Source organism: Dromiciops gliroides, chromosome 4, assembly GCF_019393635.1.
Source record: "Dromiciops gliroides isolate mDroGli1 chromosome 4, mDroGli1.pri, whole genome shotgun sequence".
Classification (NCBI taxonomy): domain Eukaryota; kingdom Metazoa; phylum Chordata; class Mammalia; order Microbiotheria; family Microbiotheriidae; genus Dromiciops; species Dromiciops gliroides.
In genome coordinates this window covers 311,325,745-311,345,903 of record NC_057864.1, presented here as the reverse complement: position 1 = coordinate 311,345,903, position 20,159 = coordinate 311,325,745, and the positions used below count along the sequence as shown (strand labels likewise).

At 39.6% G+C, this 20,159-nt stretch overlaps 1 protein-coding gene across 2 annotated transcripts in view; it reads right to left on the bottom strand.

Annotated features, from left to right (window-relative positions):
- The window catches only part of C4H6orf163 (chromosome 4 C6orf163 homolog), a 28,898-nt gene that overhangs the window by 6,161 nt on the left and 2,578 nt on the right, over positions 1 to 20,159 (bottom strand). Inside the window, exons 1-3 of one of the 2 annotated variants that reach the window (XM_043964409.1) lie at positions 16,156 to 16,303; positions 10,195 to 10,289; positions 5,435 to 5,542 (exon numbers count right to left, since the gene is read on the bottom strand). In XM_043964409.1, coding sequence (XP_043820344.1) covers positions 5,435 to 5,542; positions 10,195 to 10,289; positions 16,156 to 16,303 — 351 coding nt within the window. Of the gene's footprint in view, positions 1 to 5,434; positions 5,543 to 10,194; positions 10,290 to 16,155; positions 16,304 to 20,159 lie in introns of those variants that run through there. The other variant, XM_043964408.1, reaches the window with a different exon arrangement.

Below are 20,159 nucleotides of genomic sequence, written 5' to 3'. Positions count from 1 at the left end.
ACCTTGGGCAAGTAATTTCACCCTCTTTGCCTCAGTTTCCTCATCAGTAAAATGAGCTGGACAAGGAAGTGGCAAACCAGTCCAGTATCTCTGCCAAGAAAACCCCAAATGGGCTCATGAAGAGTCAGAACCAGCTGAAAATGCCAGGCACTATATTAACGCTTTGCAAATATTATCTCATTCTATCCTCATAACAATTCTGCGATGTAGGTGCTTTTGTTGTCCCAATTTTACAGTTGAGGAAACTGAGGCAGACAGAGATTAAGTGACTTGCTCAGGATCACACATCTGTAAAGCTATTAAGTAGCTATTAAGTATCTGAGGAAGGATTTGAACTGAGGGCATCTTGACTTCAGGTGCAGTACTCTATCCACTACACTACCTAGCTGCCTCTCCAGTTCTATATTCATATGTTCTGAAAATAAGGCCTTTATTGCTCCTTTTAAAATTCTTCTCTGTTGTCCAAGCGAGCCTTCTTAAAGATGCTGTGGTGTCATGACAGAAACAGGATCCTCCAAACAGATGCTTCTCTCCTTGCAGAATAATAATCCACGACCCTTCTATCACTAATACCCCATAACCTAAAAGTCCCATAGGAATGAATAATTCCTTAATTAAGCTCTCTCTCAAGAGTTTTCATTCAAAATGTCTTCTGGATGAGGCAGCTACAAATCAAGCCTTCTCCTGGCTATAAGTACCATATGCAAAGCTGGTGCTTGTACCTTTCATGATCCTTCAGTCCCTCCTTTTATGTAGAAAAACCACAATTCCCATTAGGCCCTTTACAGATAAAGGGCTACATTACATGGACACTGGGGATTTAAGTACAAAGACATACAAATGCAAGGTGGAGTAGTGTATGTGTGAGGAACAAAGAGAGGGCCAGTTTGGCTGGACTGCAGAATGCATAGGGGAAAGCAGTGTGTGAGGCTGGAAAGATAGGTTGGGGCAAAGCTGTGAAGGGCTTTAAAAGTCAAACAAAACACTCAGTAGTGTGACCCTGGGCAAGTCACTTAACCCTTATTGCCCCACAAAAAGTCAAACAAAGGAGTTAATATTTGATCCTATAAGCTATAGGAAACCACAAGTTGATTGACTAGAGAAGTATTGTGGTCAGATTTGTGCTTAAGGAAAGGTAATTTGGTAGCTGTGTAAAGGATAGATTCGAATGGTAAGAGATTTGAGGCAGGTAGACCAATTAGGAGGCTGTTGTCCAGGTGGGAGATGATAAGGGCCTAAACTCTGTGGTGGTATGAATGCAAGTAATGTTGTAGAAGTAAGAACAGCAAGATTTGGCAACTGATTAGATATTCGGGGTCAGAGTGATTTAAGGATAATGGTCATGAAAATGGGAGACTTGGAAGGATGATGGTATCTTCGACAGAAACAGGGAAGTTTAGAAGAGGGACTGGCTTAGTGAGGGGTGAAAAATGATGACTTCAGTTTTGGTCATGTTGAATTCGGGGTGTCTCTGGGACTATCAGTTTGAAATGTCCAAGAGGTAATTGATGATGTGGAACTGAAACTCAGGGGAGAGACTGTCCCTAGAGTTGTCTTTTGCATAGATTTGACAATTAAACCCACAAAAAGAATGTGTAGTCACTGAAGAAAAGAAGAAAAGAACATAACCTTTTGGAACAGATAGGGAGTATGGCATAGATGATGAGCTAGCAAGGGGGACAGAGAAGAAATAATTAGACAGGTAGGAGGAGAACCAGGAGGGGAGTAATATCTCAAAAGCTCAGAAAGGAGAGAGCATCTAAGAGAAGAAGGTGGTCAACAGAGTCAAATACAGCAGGTAAGTCTAGAAGAACAAGGACTGAGGAAAGACTATAAGATCTGGCAATTAAGAGATCACTAATAACTTTGGAGAGAGCAGTTTCAGTTGAGTGATGAGGTCAGAAGCCAGACTGTAAAGAATTGAGGAATGAGAAGAGAGAAAATCAAAGCAAGGAGTATAGACAGCTTATGTGAGGAGTTTGGCTGAGAAGGGGATATGAGACATATGGTTGTTATCCTTAAAGAGATGGCAAGGTCTAGTGAAGACTTTTTAAAAAAAAGTCACAGTACAGTATCAGCCTTGTAACTGGTTGCCTCATTTCCAGTTTCTTCCCTTTGTAATCCATCTTCCACATAGCTGCCAAAATAACCTGGGGCACAGGTTTAAGAGGTAAGTTGCTCTGGCTCAAAAACCTTCAGTATATGATAAGCCTATAGGATAAAAGACAAATCCCTTAGCCTGGCATTTAAGAATCCATAATTGAATCTGGCCTTATTTTGTAGTGCTCCTCCTAAACTCTTCTTTTCCAATCAGTTTGGACTATTAGCTACTCCCTCAATGCTACCCTCCAAGCCCCACCTAAAGATATTTGCACAAACTGTCTCTCCTATTTGGAATGGACTGCCTGATCTTCTCCATCTTTTAGAATCCTGATCTCCTTTCAAGGATTAGCTCCTATGCTGCCTCTTCTATGAAACTTTTCTTGATCCCCTCAGTTGTAATTTCTCTCTCTCTCTCTCCTCAATTTTCATTGTCCTTTACTTTTTTGTATACATGTTGTAAACCCTCAGTACTATGTACATTCTTTGAGAGCAGGGATTATTTTGTTTCCGACTTTCTATCTCCAATGCCTAGAACAGTGCCTTGCAGATAAGAAGCACTTAATCCATACATCTTGTCCACAAGTACATAATGATTTTATCAAATATCCCTGGCTTTGATACAGATATGTTTTTTTTTAATGTTATTTTATTATTTTGGTGAGGCAATTGGGGTTAAGTGACTTGCCCAGAGTCACACAGCTAGTAAGTGTCTGAGGCCAGATTTGAACTCAGGTACTCCTGAATCCAGGACCAATGCTTATCCACTGTGCCATCTAGCTGCCCCAATACAGATGTTTTATTTATGTCCAGCCCTAGTTCTATGAAAGAAGTATCCTGTCAAAAAATGAAGTGATGTTTATTTGGTATGACCCAAGCAGAAAACCCAAAGAAGCTTCCCAGCAGTTGAAGACCAGCAGATGGTAGCAAAAAGCAGAAGAATGCAGCTTTATCCAGCTGAGAGAATAGAGCAGCAGAGACTCCAGTTCAGCAGAGAACACAGCATCTGAGGCTTGAGCTGTGAGGGCCAGGCGGACATCGTAGACATGAATTCCTTACACATATGGCTCTTCCTACTATTCCTTGGTCCCAAATGTTCCTTAACGTACACACCTCTCTGCATGTTTCCTGGTCACACGTGCTTCCTGTATGTTTCTCCTCTTCCACAGGTGGCACAGTAACTTGTTAAGTGTACAACTGTGTGTATGGGGATTCTTTGTCACTTATTTTTCTATGCTGTTTGATTAGATGTCCTTTGTTTGAACTAATGTGTCTCCTGTTTAGCCTAGTAAAAGAAACACATTGATGGGGGCTCATGAGCTATGGTTCTGAGTGGATGCTAATTCACAATAAGTACCTCAATATCTGAGGTGGATTTCTGGGGACCCATGTGAGGCAGCTAGATGGCACAATGGATAGAGTACTGTGCCTAAAGTTAGGAAGACCTGAGTTCAAATTTGACTTCATATACTAGCTGTGTGACTTTGAGCAAGTTATTTAACCTCAATGGCCTCAGTTTCCTCAATGGTAAAACATCTCACAGTGTTTATTATGAGGATCAAACAAGATATATGTAAAGCACTTAGCACAATGCCTGGCACATAGGAGGTATTATTATAAACGCTTACTACACAGGAACTACAAAAGACATCTAGGTGCTAAAGATGTGGGGAATGAGAGGGAAAAACAGGTATAAGTAGGAGTCATGAGTATCTCAAGTACAGCTTTTAGTACTGGGACCCTTGATATCTAGAAAGGGAAGTTTGACTTCTTAAATAATACGGACCATCCAAACAAATTAATAAATTAACTTAATGGATTGTGTTATTTCATGATACAGGTTGTCACAGTTAAATTTCAGAGAAGCCTCATGACAAGGACAGATAGGAACCAGCATTTTAGTAGAGCTAGCCAGGTCTTCTGATTCCAAGGGCAGAGCTTTTCCCACCATACCACCCACTTCTTTGCAAATGTAATCTGCTTTAAACAAAAGAACAACCTCAATTCTCAATCTCTCTCTCTCTCTCTCTCTCTCTCTCTCTCTCTCTCTCTCTCTCTCGCTCGCTTGCTCGCTCTCGCTCACTACTTCAAGCTTCCAGGTAACACACCCTGTACAATACTACATAGGCAAAATGGCAAAGGCAAATCTAGGATTTTGTTCTCTTCTCGAATGCTTTGCCAACTCTCATGACCCATTATAATCAGGTTGGCTCCAATATACATTTGAGTACACAGGAAAGAAATCAGTGCCTGTCCTATTATCTCCTCAGTTCCTCACTATCCCAATCATTATATTTTGCAGAACTGCCTGCCTTCTGGTAACACGGCCTAAACTAACAGCCCTCCCTGTCTCCCTCCTTGTGACAACCCACTGACATAGAAATTCTCCCTATCCTTAGCACCATGGGCCTTCTTTGAAAAAAACCTCTTCTATAATCTTACAATCATAAGCCCATTACCACATTTCCCAAGTAGAAACTAAACTTTGAGCCCAATTTCCCCTAACTACTTCCATGGACCTAGAATCAGGACCTGCATTGAAATCATCCTTCAGACACAAGAGGAGTAACTGTAGGCAAGTCATTTAATCCCTTTGTGCCTCAGTTTCCACATCTGTGAAATGTGATAATAGCATCTACCTCCCCAGGTTGCTTTAAGGATCAAGTGAGATAACATATATTAAAGTTTTTGTAAACCTTAAAGCATTTTATAGATCTAGGTATCATTATATCTATGTCATCATCACCACAGCAGTCTCACCTGGACAGAAAAATCTCAATAGCTGATTTGGAACCTATTTTTCAGAGCACATTATCTGAGGCCAGAGACAATCAGTTAAGCTAATAGGCTGGGCTTCTTCTTGGGAAGTCTGCCAATCTCGCCTTTTGGCTTCTTGGTTGAGGAATGGGTCTATGAGCTGCCTTCCTTTGTGGGACCTGGATGCCTCCACAGGAGGAAATGTTTAAGAACTATCTCTGCCTTGGCCTAAATTTGCCATGTATATACTGTGGAGCTCCACGGTTCCATCTCCCCTTTCAGCACAGTGACCCACCTTAAAGGGAGAAGCAGGAAGGGAGCCCAAGAGATGGATGTGTTCTTTCCATCATTGCCTAGCTGTTTACTGTTGGGCTCAAAACGACTCCCTCTCCCCTCATTTCTCCTATTCCTACTACCCCCTTTCAAAACTCTTGTGCTTCCCATCATCCCTCCCCAGCCTTTCTCTAGGGAGCACTGACTTCAAGCTTCTATGTGACTGGATTTCATCCTGCTGAATAGATATTTTCCCCACTGCCCTAAGTGAGTTTACAAGTATATGAAACAAGTCAGTCCAAACCTTCAATTCGTTTTCATGTGCTTCCTTTAAACTTTCTATTTCTTCCAGGTGTTTAGCATGGACTTTCTGGACAGCTTTTTTCACTGCTTCCTCCGTTACGAGCTCAGCCTTGAGAGAGAGAGAGAGAGAGAGAGAGAGAGAGAGAGAGAGAGAGAGAGAGAGAGAGAGAGAGAGAGAGAGAGAGAGAGAGAGAGAGAGAGAGAGAGATTTTCCATTAATTTATTCTGAGAGGTGACAAAGGCAATTTGCCATTATCCTGGGGAATGGAGCAGCAAATCCAAGTTTACTGGCAAGTAGCAGGGAAAGCCAGATGCTTACTTTGTGGACTCTACCTCCCTCTAGTGACTAACTTTGCATGCAGTCTGCACAGGAGAGAGAAGGTAAACTGTCTTTTTAGACTGATCTCAGGACACAATTCATTGCAGAGGAAGAATGGAGGAGCTGTCCAGTTTCTTCAGTCAGTTCTTTTCAGTATAAAACTTCTTTATTCTGTTTGATGTAAGTTCCCAAAGCATCATAAACCTTAAGATCACAGGTTTAGAGCTAAAAGAGACCATGAAGATCAATAGACTCCACCATTTTACAAATGAGGAAATGGAATTTCAAAGTGGCAAGTTACCCAAGATCTCAGAGATTGAAAATAGCATCAAAATTTGAACTCAAGTCCTCTCACTACAAATACACAGTATTTTCCATTCTACCATGATGAGTCCCAGGAAACAGAAATGAAAAGGATCTTAAAATATTAATCTAGCTCAATGCCCTCACTCTACAGATAAAACAAAACTGAGGCCCAGTGAGCCAATTCTGGCTCAAGGCCAGGTAGTATCAAGATTGGGATTCAAACCCAGTTCCTACAACTCCAAATAAATTTGCTTACCACTCTATCATGCCACAACATCAATGTGCTCTTATTCAAATTGTCAAATATTTGTTTACTGCTGCTTCCCTTCTGTCTGGTTTTCTAAGTTCTAACTAGATACTTCTGCAGTTGTCTTAATCTCTTCTACTGGGCACCTGGTTCCCAAAGGGCTAGTTCCTTTGCTAAATTAAAATCTAGGTAGCGGCAGTCACTTCTCCCTCTAAGGAAGGCTATTCCCCAGGGCACAGTTCATTCACAGGTTGAGGGAGGGGGACAAGCTCTTTCTGGGTTAGGGGGTGCCAGCTCTTCCATAAAGAGTTGGGCTCTATTACCCTCCATCTCATGCTAAGCTCCCTGAGATGGTTTCATTTTTTTGTCTTTGATTCTCTTTTGCCTAGTTCAAAGTCTCACACAGGGGAGGAGCTTGTTGATTGATTGAATACTGGTCCCCATCATTTCATCCCTTCTGTGCCAAGGGTCCTTCATCTCCAGAATCTTTGGCTGTTCAAGATGGAAAGAGGACCTTCTAGGACCTAGATGGGAGAGTAAACCTTGAAAATAGATCTTGTACTTCTCTTCCTCAAAACTGAACACCACAAGTATCAGCATGAATGCCATGCAACTTGATGCTGGATGACAAAATCCTGAGTGGAAATCATATGCCACATATTGATCTTTGATTGGCTACATCGCAATAACTATATTCCATTGCACATCATGAAAAAAAGCCAGAATTTGAGTACTCCATTTGAAAAGGACTTTATCCCAACCCTCTAATTTTATAGATGGGAAAATTGAGGCCCAAGAAATGAAATCATTTGTTTAAGGTCTCCCTATTCATAGGGGTCAGGTACAGGCCTGGAAACCAAGTGGCCTGACTCCTGATGTGGTTTCTTTCTTTGTTACTACATGTCCTACCTAGTTGACTGGATTGATTTATGAAGCTATTAAATAAATATTAAATCAATAGCTTGATTGAGGCAATACAACATAGTAGATAGAGTTCTAGACTTGGAGTTAGGGAGACCTGGGTTCAAATCCTATCTCTGACAGGAATGATAATACTTGTATGTAGGATGAATAAAGTAATGAATTTAAAGTTAGGAAGATCTGGGCTCAAATTCTATCTCTGCCATTTACTTCTTGTATGACCTTAGGCAAGTTACTTAACCTCTGCCTGCCTCAGTATCTGTATCTGTAAAATGGAGATAATAGCACCTATCTCAGTTTTTGAGAGAATCAAATGAAATAATATGTATAAAGTGTTTAGCAAACCTTAAAGTGTTATATAAAATGCACTATTATTATTACTGTTATTATTAATTCAAAGGCTCAAATTATATAATGTAAATAAAGCACTTCATAAACCTTAGAGTACTATATAAATATTGGCTATTATTATAGATGCTTACACTATTTCTTTGTCACTTCCAAATTTTCTTTCTAATTGACCAAAATATGTTAACTACTCAAAACATTAAATGAGGATTTCCCAATTCCAGTACTCCTGCCTTACACAAACATCTAACCCAAGGCTATATATGGAAGAGTATCACCTTATAATTGATTGACTCAGAATTATATTTACCCATATCAGGAGGTCAGTATTGCCTTCGACCTAGTCTATATCCCAAGGGGAAATATGTTCAACACCTACACCCAAACAGATCCTTCTTTTTTTAGGGTTGGACTATAGCATCTCTAGCATCATTCCACATCTCAGTTCTATGTTCTTATAGTCTTGTGCCAATTACTTCTCTTGTTCATTGATAATTCCTTCACTCAGCCTCTATCTTCGAGTCAATCCTATAGCATAAACTTTCATGATTTCATTGATTTGTGGAGTTCCTACTGTGGAAACTTCCTTTACCAAAGTAGATTGGCAACTGTTCTGCAATTAATATACTTAAGAGAGTTGCCAGGGACAATGAGTGGTTCAAAGACTTGCCTAAGTCATTCAGTCAGCAGGTACCAGAGGAGGGACTTGACAGAGGGCGTGTACCACAGTAGTGCAGTGGATAGAGTGCTGGGGCTGGACTCAGGACCAGAGTTCAAATAAAGCCTCAGACACTTAGCTGTGTGACCTTTGGTAAGCTGCTTAACTTCTGCAGGCCTGTTTCCTCATCTGTAAAATGGGGATAATAACAGGACCTACCTCCCAGGATTATCATGGGAATAAAATATTTGTAAAGCTTTTTTGCAAATCTTAAAACATTATCTCAATTCTAGCTATTATTATCGTTCCTGCCTCTGAGGCCACACATCTGTCCATTATAACGTGTTTCTTCTTGTCCCCATTTTATAGGTGGGAAATGAAAGAGTATTTGTGCCTATATCTTTTTATAATGTCAGTCTTCTTTATGACATGCTCTAGTCTAATAATAAAATAGCTGGCATTTATGTATCACTTTAAGGTTCAAAAAGCACATTACATATATTATCTCATTTGATCTTCTCAATGACGTAGGTGCTTTCATTATCCTCATTTTAGTGCTCTCATTATACCCATTTTATAGATGAGGGAACTGTGGTTGAGAGAGATGAAAGGATTTGCCTAGGATAACAATGTTAGTGAGCAAGTGAGGCAGGATCTTCCTGATGCTGAGTCCAGTGCTCTATGAACACCATCTCAAATCTGTCTATGTGCTCATCTCTACAACCCCTCAGTGACTCACTTGCACAGCAACAAGTCAACATTTTTGAAGTAGAAAGGGAACGCTTTCAGGAAGGACAGTGTGTCTCCAGAATGATCCAGTCACAGTTTAAAATTTTTTTTTCCAATTACATGTAAAGATATTTTTTTGAATTCCAAATTTTTCTCCCACCCTCCCTTCCCTCTCACTTCCTGAAGGCAGCAAGCAATCTGATATAGGTTATACATTACAAGCATATTAAACATATTTCCACATTAGTTATGTTGTAAGAGAAGAATCAGAAAAGGAAAAAAAAATGCAAGAAAAAATAAACAATGACAAAAAAAGCAACAACAAAAGTGAAAATAGTATGCTTCAATCTGCATTCAGACTCCATAGTTCTTTTTCTGGATGTGAATAGCATTTTCCATCATGAGTCTTTTGGCATTGTCTTAGATCATTGTATTGCTGAGAAGAGCCAAGTCCATCACAGTTGATCATCACACAATGTTGTTAATACTGTGTACAATGTTCTCTTGGTTCTGCTCATCTCACTCAGCATCAATTCATGTAAGTCCAGTTTTTTCTGAAATCCATCTACTTATCATTTCTTACAGCACAATAGTATTTTATTACATTTATATACCACAACTTATTTAGCCATTCCCCAATTAATGGGCATCCCCTCAATTTCCAATTCTTTGCCATCCAGTCACTATTTTAAAAGAGGATTGTCAAGGGTTAGTGGACTCCAAATTTCTTGGAATAGCTCCATGAACTATTCCACATGGGGCAGACTTGGAGGATGGGTGGAAGTCTTCCAAAACCAGGCCCAAGCAACACGTAACAGTTGTGTTCCTTGTGGTAGTTTTCTTGCATGCATGTGCATGAATGCACATACATAAAACATAAGACAGTTTCTTGCATGCATGCAGCATGCGCACATGTATGCACAGACACACACACAGAAATGATTTCAAAGAAAGACCTTTTCCAGAATTATATGAGATACTTTTATATTGTTTTGTTTTTTTTTTGCAGGGCAATGGGGATTAAGTGATTTGCTCAGGGTCACACAGCTAGTAAGTGTCAAGTGTCTGAGGGCAGATTTGAACTCAGGTCCTCCTGAATCCAGGGCTGGTGTTTTATCCACTGTGCCACCTAGTTTTCCCCAATACTTTTAAATAGAACACAAGAGACAAGACCCCAGTTTTAGTGTAACACTTTGTAAATAACAGTTTTAAATACATTGCAATATCTTTTACCTTTGCCCATACTTCATCCTGTGCCACTTTAAGAAGTTCTTCCAGTTTATCATGATGGATTTTTTCTTCCTTTTGATGAATTTCAATCCCAATATCTGTGTATTTGAATGAAAATTATATTGAGCATCTACAGATGGCCTTTTATCTTTTGGTTACCTTTGTACTCTGCACCCAGAATCTGCCACAATGCTTTACACATAGATGGTGCTTAATAAATATTTGGCTGACAAATGAATGAACAAAATCCAGTTACGACTTATTTCCATTTGAAGAAATTTTCCTTACAACCCATTTCAGGGATACAGCTAAAAGGAGTGAAAGGCAGCACAGGTGTAATTTTTAAGTTAAGAAGACTTGGGTTCAAATGCTCCTTCTGACACATGCTATGTGATGGGGTAAATTACTTAACCTCTCAATGTTCCAACCAAGTGTCCAAGACTACAAATTACATAGCTGCAGATTTGCACTGGTGGAGGGAATTTTTATACTGATAATTCCCCCACATATACTTTCATGAGTTCAGTGCCTTTAGTCATGGGGTGGAATAGAAAAGAGGGCAGCTACTGCTGTTGCTGCTAATGTTACTGCTACTACCCCCCCCCCCCCATTTTACAAGTACCTAAAATCCAAAAAGTTCTAGTGCTTGGGTGGTGGTGTTTAGTTGTGTCTGACTCTTCCTGATCCAATTTAGGGTTGTTTTTTGTTTGTTTGTTTGTTTGTTTTGCGGGGCAATGGGGGTTAAGTGACTTGCCCAGGGTCACACAGTTAGTAAGTGTCAAGTGTCTGAGGCCGGATTTGAACTCAGGTACTCCTGACTCCAGGGCCGGTGCTTTATCCACTGCGCCACCTAGCTGCCCCCAATTTAGGGTTTTCTTGGCAAAGATACTGGAGTGGTTTGATATTTTCTTCTTCAGCTCATTTTGCAGATGAGGAAACTGAAGCAAACAGGGTTAAGTGATTTACCCAGGGTCACACAGGTAATAAGTGTCTGAGGCTAGATTTGAACTCAGGAAGATGAGTCTTCCTGACTCCAGGCCCAGGGCTCCATCCTGGATCACCTAGCTGCCCTCCTCCTATCTTAGGCAGCTCTAAATCCAGGAGTTCCAGGAGCTTGGTTTGGGTACTCTCACTCACAACTAGCAATCTTTCCTCAAAGCTCTTCTACTTATGACCTCCATAAGGCCAATTCCCAGTCAGTTGGGAAGATCAGGAACTAGGACATCTCCTTGACTTTTTCATTCCTTCACTGTTGTGTCACAGGCAGGACTGATGATTCTGCCTTCTGGACATTTTCAGGAGTGGCTATACATACAATTTCACTGCTCTTCACTATTGCCTTATTGTTCAAGTGGAACAGTGCAGTCTCAAAGGAAGACCCAGTTATGGAAAGAGACTACTCCCAAACCCCCAATTCCTCACTTTTACCCTTTATTCCTGTCCCAAATTAGCAGAGGCCATCATCCTATATAATTTCTATCTCCAGGCCCTCTGGTCTTTTTGCATTATCCTTGGGCAAGTGAAGCTTGGACATGCCAATATCCAGAGGTTTGTCCATGGCCTTCTCTTCTCATCCACTAGAAGATGAATTAGAAGGTGAGACCTCATTCCAACCATCCAGTTAAATTTCCAGTTTCCCATTGGATCTTATGCAAATACTTGGAGGTAAAGGTAGTGAAAGGAGCCAATCTGTGCCCTGGGTCAAGTTTATTGTCTTTACTGGTCTTTTCATGTAGAACTGAGTTACTCAAGACCTCTGGATCCTTTCCAAGGTGAGTAGTTCTTTATTATTATTATTATTTTAGTGAGGCAATTGGGGTTAAGTGACTTGCCCAGGGTCACACAGCTAGTAAGTGTCGTGTCTGAGGCCGGATTTGAACTCAGGTCCTCCTGACTCCAGGGCCAGTGCTCTATCCACTGAGCCACCTAGCTGCCCCACGAGTAGTTATTTATATCCAAAAGGACCTTACCCTCACACTTTTCTCCATCTTTTCCTCTTAGAGCAGCGGTTCTTAACCTTTAAGGGTAGAGGTGTGGAAAGGTGAAATCAAAGCTATTTTCAAAATAATAATAATATAATTTCTAATACTGAGTCTATTTTATGGAGAACTCACACAAGGCAAGCACTCACACAGAGGTCAGAAGAAGTACAAGGATACTTTCAGTATCTCTTTGAAGAATGTTAGTATCTTTTGAGATGTGGGAGATGCTAGCCCAGAACCACCCAGCATGGCAGGCTCAACATCAAAGAAAGTGCTGTGCTGTATGAGCAAAGCAGAATCTCAGTAGCACAAAGGTAACGTGAGATGTGCAAACCTCCATCCCAAACGTTCAAATGGACTCTTTGTGCCTGACTTGTGGTAGAACCTTCCGAGCTTATGGGACTGATCAGTCACAGCTGAACACACAGTACCTTGACCCCAACATCATGATATCATTGGTCCTCTTCAAGTCTGAAGGCTGAACAACAATTTCTAAAACTAATAATTTCTAACGTGGTAAATATTAACAGATACAACCCATACAAACAAAAAGATTTTTGAGAGGAGGCCGTCAGTAATTTTTAAAGACTGTAATAGGATCCTAACAGCAAAAAGTTTGAGAACTCCTGCTTTACATCTTCAATTTTGCTGATGTCTAAAAAGGCATACCCTTACATGAGGATAGGGAAACACTGTTTTGGAAGGAGGAAGTCAAATCAGGTCAGGAATCATAGTTAATTATTCATATTCCATTGACTCTAAAGAGTTGAAAGTCTTTTGGAATTTGACAAGGATGGTTTTTAAAAGGTATTCCTTTTATTTTTTCAACTGGTAGCTCCAGCAGGCCAACCATACTGCCAAGAAGACCTATTATTAGCATGGATGAACATTCTGTTAGCAGGGATTTGGCTGAAAAGGAGGCAGGGATGATCTTATCCCTACAGAGATATAACAATGAAGAGTTGGTTAACATTGGAAGAACAGGCAGAATTCCAAACTCAGAGTTTCCAGGTACTTCCCAGCTACGATATATACATAATTATACATGTGTACCTATTGTCTCTCCTGCCTCTCCCCTTTTAGAATCCAAGTTCTCTGTAAGGGATTGTTCCCAAAACTTAGCACAGTGCTTGGCACTTTTACAAATAATACTCATTTATTAACTGATATCATAATATCCACTGGTGTTCGTGATCAGGATCAGATCAAATTAGGAAAAAATAGATTTTCTCTGAAGAAGCCAGAGGAAGTATGTAGGGAGCCAGAGGAAGCTAGTAGGAAGTATCATTAGAATATGGCTGATCAGCTCCAGGGCCATGGAACTAGGGGAACCACTGCATTCACTGTAGTCTTATGTTTCTTGCACTTTTTTTGGGTGTTAGTCTAATTACCTGAGGGATACTTTCCATGGAATTTAAACCTCAGATTGTTGTTCCTGCTTGTGAGTTTCCCAAGAGAACTGGGATCTCTTCCATGCCTCTTTATCTATGGGTAGTGACACAGAATGTACCCTGGAATGGCCAGACCACATTGGAAACCAGCCTTTGATGACATTGACCTCAAGGAGTCCACTGTTTACTCAGCCACATGTAGGAGAACATCAAGTCTTGAGATTTCAGTCCCTTTCCTTAGGAATAAAATAAGACACGTGTAATGTCATTCAACAGTTAAAAGGAGATATACTTTGCCAAAGCAAGAGGATATTAAACAAGAATAGGCCTTCAGAACACCTCGAATTGATTCAGATGAGCAAAGCTCCCTTGCCTGAGTTACCTATCAGGATCATCCTATAGACATTATGGGGTGCCTCATAGTTGTTTTGAACTCTAGCAATAAGGAAGTGACGTCAACCAGTGTGAACCTTTAGTCCTCTGTGTCAACTAAAACTCAAGGGTGGTGTTCATACCTTTATGGAAAAACTAGCCTAACCTGCATGAAGGGAAGGGGACTGGATAAATAGTTCCTAGGAGCAGTAAGAATGAAATGAAACTGCATCTAGTCACATAATAGCATTATAAGGACAATAACAACAACAACAACAACAAAGTACAAAAGGAGCATTTGGGATTACTTTTTATAAGGTTTAAAGTGTATTTGGAATGCTTTTCTCACAAGAAGACTGGGGATAAAGGAATGAAGAAAGATATATAATTATACTGCCTGCATGAATTACTAGGAGGTTTATGGAATATTTCACAAAGGAAGTGACATTTGAGCTAGGTCACAAAAGGTAGCTAGGATTTTAAAAGACAGGAATGGGAAAGGGAACATTTATAGTTAAGGTAGAAAGCACAGGGATGCAGGAAGTCAGCACAAGTGCCAGCCACATAGTAAGCACTTTGGGGACATTTTCAGTCAATGCAACTAATCTGTGAGGTCAAGTCAAAGGAGAGAGAGCTGAGATTTAATAGGAAAATCCACATTCTAATCCCGATTTTATAACGTATTTTCATAAGCTTAGGCAAGTGAGTCATTTAACTTCTCGGAGCCTCAGTTCTCTCATCTGTAAAATGAGGGAGATCAGACTAGACGGTTTCTAAGGTCCTTTCCAGTGCTAAGTCTACGATCCTCTGTTCTGGTGTGGCCACAATATAGGACATATGAAAGACAGTAATAGAAATAATTTACAGCATACTTTATGGTTACAGAGCACTTTGACATTATCTCATTTTATCCTCACAATAATCCTGTGACATAGGCAAAGCAATTTTGCAAATGAAGAAACTGAGGCTCAGAGAGGTGGACTTGTCCAAGGTCAGCTAAAAAGAAGCAGAGTTCTGACTCAAACTCTGGTCTTCTGACTTCAAGTCTGGTGTTTTGTTCTGTTTTCTCACTGTAAGATAAAGTTGAAACCAAATGTATTAAGTGTAATGACCATCCAGAAGACCAAGGTGATCACAAACTCGATGTAGAATGAGACACTTTTTTTTGGATATGGTCATTGTTTGACAATGAAGATTTCTTTTAATAAGGGCTTTCTTTATTTTTTTTTCAATATTGGTGGAGAGAGATGGAAGAGAAATTAAAATGCTTGACAATAAAAAAAATCTTAAAAAAAGAAACCAGATTATGGAGGGCTTCAATGTCATATGAAGAATTTTGGAACTGCCTCCAACAGCAGTAGACTCTGCATACTGAAGACTTTGGAGCAGGTAAATATTCTCAGAACTTTTGTAGTGCTGTGGAGAGAGCACTGGGTCTAGAGTTAGCAGAATGGCTATGCTCCTTTGAGCAAGCAATTTACCTGTCTGGGTCTCACTGTTTTCATTTGTAAAATATAGGCGGTAGACTAGATGCCCTCTAAGTCTCATCCAGCTCTAAGTAAATTATCACATGAACTTCCTAGAGGTGATAGCCAAAGATGTGGACGTGGACGCAATTACCACAGAACAGAGAAGGCTGTTGAAGAAAGGGACTTGGAAAGTACCTAGATTTAAAGCAAGTCTATATACAAATACAGTGTAGCATGCATATAGCATACTTGTTGATTAATGAGAAAGAAGGAGTAAACAAATTCTCTAGGAGTCACATTATTTCCTTCTTTTAGTGGAAATTCTTTGCTCTACCTCCCCCAGATACTTTAGAGACACTACAGAGAATCATTTTTTACATTATGTAGTTAGCTGGAAGATCCTAATAGATATTAAAATATAGTAAGCCTTGTTAGTATGTCCTGGAACTCTTGCCACTGATGCACAGTAGCTGTGTAAACCTGGGCAAATCACTTAAGTTCTCAATAGCCCTAAGCACACTCTCTAAGACTATACATTAAATTTGCCAATCCACATCACTAGTTTCCACCCTGGGAATTCTCTACACTGATGAAGTCATAGATCTGGACTAAAAAAATGGCTGGAAGACATACAAGTGAATGATGATATAACTTAAATCAACAAACATAAGATAGACAATGAGGTGACAGGAAAGGTTAGGTCTACTACTATGAAATATTAGTGCAACTCAAGAGCATAAACTCACTTACCTAGTATATCCTTATGAGTATAAAACCTTGTTTTAAATGGTTTGTATTCATGGATCCGTTCTAAAGTTTCCCCAGTAGGTGGTGGTGGTATTATTTTATTACACACTGCACAACAAACAAAGTTTTCGAGATTTGGATTCCGAATCATGGTTGAATTTAAGGCAACATTCACAATGTAGAATGGCCAAAGCTGTCATGCTAGAATTAGAAAAAGCAGTAATAGGGATTTTGATGGATAACGATCTTCTCGGCAGACTGGAGGTGGCTTACTGTTTCAAGGTGAAATCTGGAGGATGGCTTGAAGTTTAAATCATTCACCATTATGAATTAGAAGCATTTCTATCAATAAAAACATAGGGAGAACTGAAGGGCCCTACTGCATGGAGCTAGGAAGGTGGCTTTACTGAAAGTTTATCTTCAGACTCGAAGCTGTAAATTGTCAACTTACTTAGCAACTGTTGCCAGGGTCAAGCTTTGCTCACAAAAGTATCTGGAAATGACAAAGGAGATTGCTAGAGCATTTCACAGTTTTCCAGATGCTTTGTTTTAAGGTATTTTATTTTCCAGAGGTCCAGGTTCCAGGAAGTACATGAGATTATGCATGAATAAATGGCTTGATAACGTAGCAATAAAACTATTGTTTGAGAAATGACACAGTTTAGAGGGAAAATGAAGTCAGCTCCCCAGATAATCAGGTTTGGTTTCCTAGGCACATATAATTAACAAACTTGTTATTGTAATGACACAAATATATACTTAGAAATTCAAACTACCACAAATATATGACAAATATAAAAGTAACCTGATCCTCTGACATTTCTTTTCCTTCTCTGTTTCTTCTCTTTCTTCTTCTCTCCCTTTTTCTTTTCATCTGGCTTAAGGAAGCCTTTTTCCCTCTCCTCTCTTTGCTTCTGCCTTTCTTTTCTATAGGCACTAGACTGGATGAAAATACAGAGCCACTAATTACCAAAACTGGTGCTTTTATTCTCACAATGTCTTGTATTTGGGTTTTTATTGATTAGTAGTTTAAGGCATATCCTGAATTCCTCATCTTTAAGATGAGGGTGTAGGACTAGAGTAAGGTTCTTAAACTTTTTTGCATCATAGACATAATTTGACAGAATGTTTTAAAATGAATAAAACTAAATAAATAGGATTGTAAAGAAAGCCAATCATATTGAAATACAGTCCTAACATATTAAAAACAAAGAAAGAAAGAAAAAACAAGTTCACAGACCCCACGGATTAGAGAATCTTTGAAAGTCCTTTTCAGTTCTAATGCTACACTAAATGCTCTCACTTAGGTTTTTCCATCTGTTATCCTTTAGGTTTAGGAAGAAATGTGCAGATCCTTCTCAATGTTAGAGATAGAAGGACCTTTTGAGATTGGTCCAATCCCCTCTTTGCACAGATGATTTTGCAGATAGTCTTCCAGGTCTATGATTCAACAGTCCAAGGTCACAGAGCTATTAAGTGGCACAGCAGGAATCTGAACTCAGATCTTCTGATACCAAGGCCAATCAGTATTCTTACCACTGTGTTACACTGGTGCCTCCCTCGACATTTCTAAGGCAACTGGGATGTATAGCTGACAAGACCAAATCCCTTTTCTTATTCTACACACATGAAGACTGTCCTGTCTACAGCTATAATGGTTAGGAATGTTGCCTCTTATAATTTAAGCTTGACCTACAACCATTAATTGTGAAAAGCTACCCTCCACTTCTAACCCCAAAGGAATCTATTTTTTTTTACTTAAGGCAAATATTTACTGAATATATAAACATAAAGGCCATTTTAAATTTATCACACTAAAGCAACTAAAACGTAAAACTTTGCTTTAAAATTCAAACTTTAAAAATGGGACAATATCAATTTCTGGAGACATTAAACTGTGCCAAGTATGTTGAAGGATATGCACATATAACTATTTTCAAGTCACTCTATTTTTATTCCTTTTTCATTTCTATCCTTCAGAATCTCCTAGTTTCCTTTAAAGCATAATTCAGAGGTCACCTCTTACACAAAGCTTTATCTGAGGTGCCCTCCTAATCCCTTTTATGTCTCCTCTCAAAAACTACTTTTTCTTCACTTGGCTGTGTCCTCTGCTTCACCCAGATGAAGGTAAACAACATGAGCTGTTTTGTTTCTTTCTTGATCTCCTTAATGCCCAGCAGGGTGACAGGTACATAATACATGTTTGCTGCTGAATCTGTTGAATTAAACTTAAAGATTTCTGGCCTTCCTTTCTGTACTTTCTCTGCTTCAGCTTGCCACATAACTGCCTTTTCCCTCTATATCAAAAATGTTAATGGTATAGAACTGCATCTACAACAGAGAGGAGCAACAATTAAACTACAATCTACTGTGTGACCTGAGCAAGTCGCTTAGCCCTCATTGCCCTGCAAAAAAAAAAAAGCCAAAAAACAAAACAAAACAAACCCAACGTACAATCTATAAAACACCAGATCTCCTGTTCTATGGCACCAATGGACACAGGTCAGTCAAAAGCATAACAGGGCAGTCGTTTTAAACGTCAAGGATTTTTGAACCACTTTGGTGTAAGCAACATGATAGGCTGTATTACAGTGCTAAATTAAATCCATTCAAATAAGCACATATTAAGCGCCTGCTATGTGCCAGGCAGGCACTGTTGGGGGGGGGGTGTACAAAAAAAGACAAAAGACAGTCACTGCTTTAAAGTAGCTCACAGTCTAAAGGGAAAGACAACATGTAAATAACTATATACAAACAAACAACAGAAAAGATAAACCTTATGGGGAAGGCCCTAGCAACAAAGGGGATAAGCAAAAGTGTGATATGATTTTAGCTGTGGATTAACTGTTTACTATATAGTGTAATGATTGGAATGACACCACCTGCTGGAGACTTACTGTAGAAAAGCTCCGTGATGAAGTGAAGGTCTTTGAGGGCAAGACCAGGAGTCTTTTCTTTGGCATCAGGAAGTGAGGTCTGCGTGTGGGAGGAAGGGAGGAACCTGGCCCTCTGACTAGGGCTCTTTCCTTTGGACTCTGGTGGAGAGCAGAGCTAGCAATGTGCTCTCCCTTTAATAGATATGAATGTAGGCCTTTCTCTCTCTCTTTACCAAATTCTTATTCTCCTTAATAAATGCTTAAAAGTCTAACTCTTGCTAAAGCTTATAATTTATTGGCGACCACTCATTAGATATTTTAGACAGACTAGCTAGAATTTTAGCCTTACAGTAGTAACAGAGAAAGATGTTTTTATAAAATATGTTCTTGGTTTTCATTCTCTTAATGGTCAGTGTTATCTTTTCTTTTTTTTTTTTTTTTAATGGGGCAATTGGGATTAAGTGACTTGCCCAGGGTCACACAGCTAGTAAGTGTTAAGTGTCTGAGGTCGGATTTGAACTCAGGTCCTCCTGAATTCAGGGCCGGTGCTCTATCCACTGCACCATCTAGCTGCCCCAATGGCCAGTGTTATCAACAAGCAATTATTAAGCACTTACTATATGCTAGGCAGTGTGCTAAGAGCTAAAGAAGTGTGCTCAAAGGAAGGCAAAAAACAACTGCTGCTCTCAAAGAGCTCATAGTCTAATGGGAGTCACAACTATAACAACATATATGCAAGATATGTACAGGATAAACTGGAGATAATCAACAAAGGGAAGACACTAGCATTAAGAGGGATCAAGAAAGGCTTCCAATACAAGGTGGGACTTAGGACTTGAAGGAAGCCAGGAAATCAAGAAGGACAGAAATGGAGAGAGAATTCCAGGCGTGAGAGACAGGCACTGAAAAAGCCCAGACAGGAAATGGAGTGTCACACCAGAACAGCAAGGAGGCTTCCAAATATATTTTCTCTTAGATAAGCAACATTTAGGATCTGATGACAATATGGCTACAAAGTAATTCACATTTATTAGTCTGTTTTATTCTTTCACAATGGTCCTATGAGCTAGATGACCTAAGTTTCATTTATCCCTCATTTTGTAGATAAGCAAACTGAAGCTCTGACAGGTT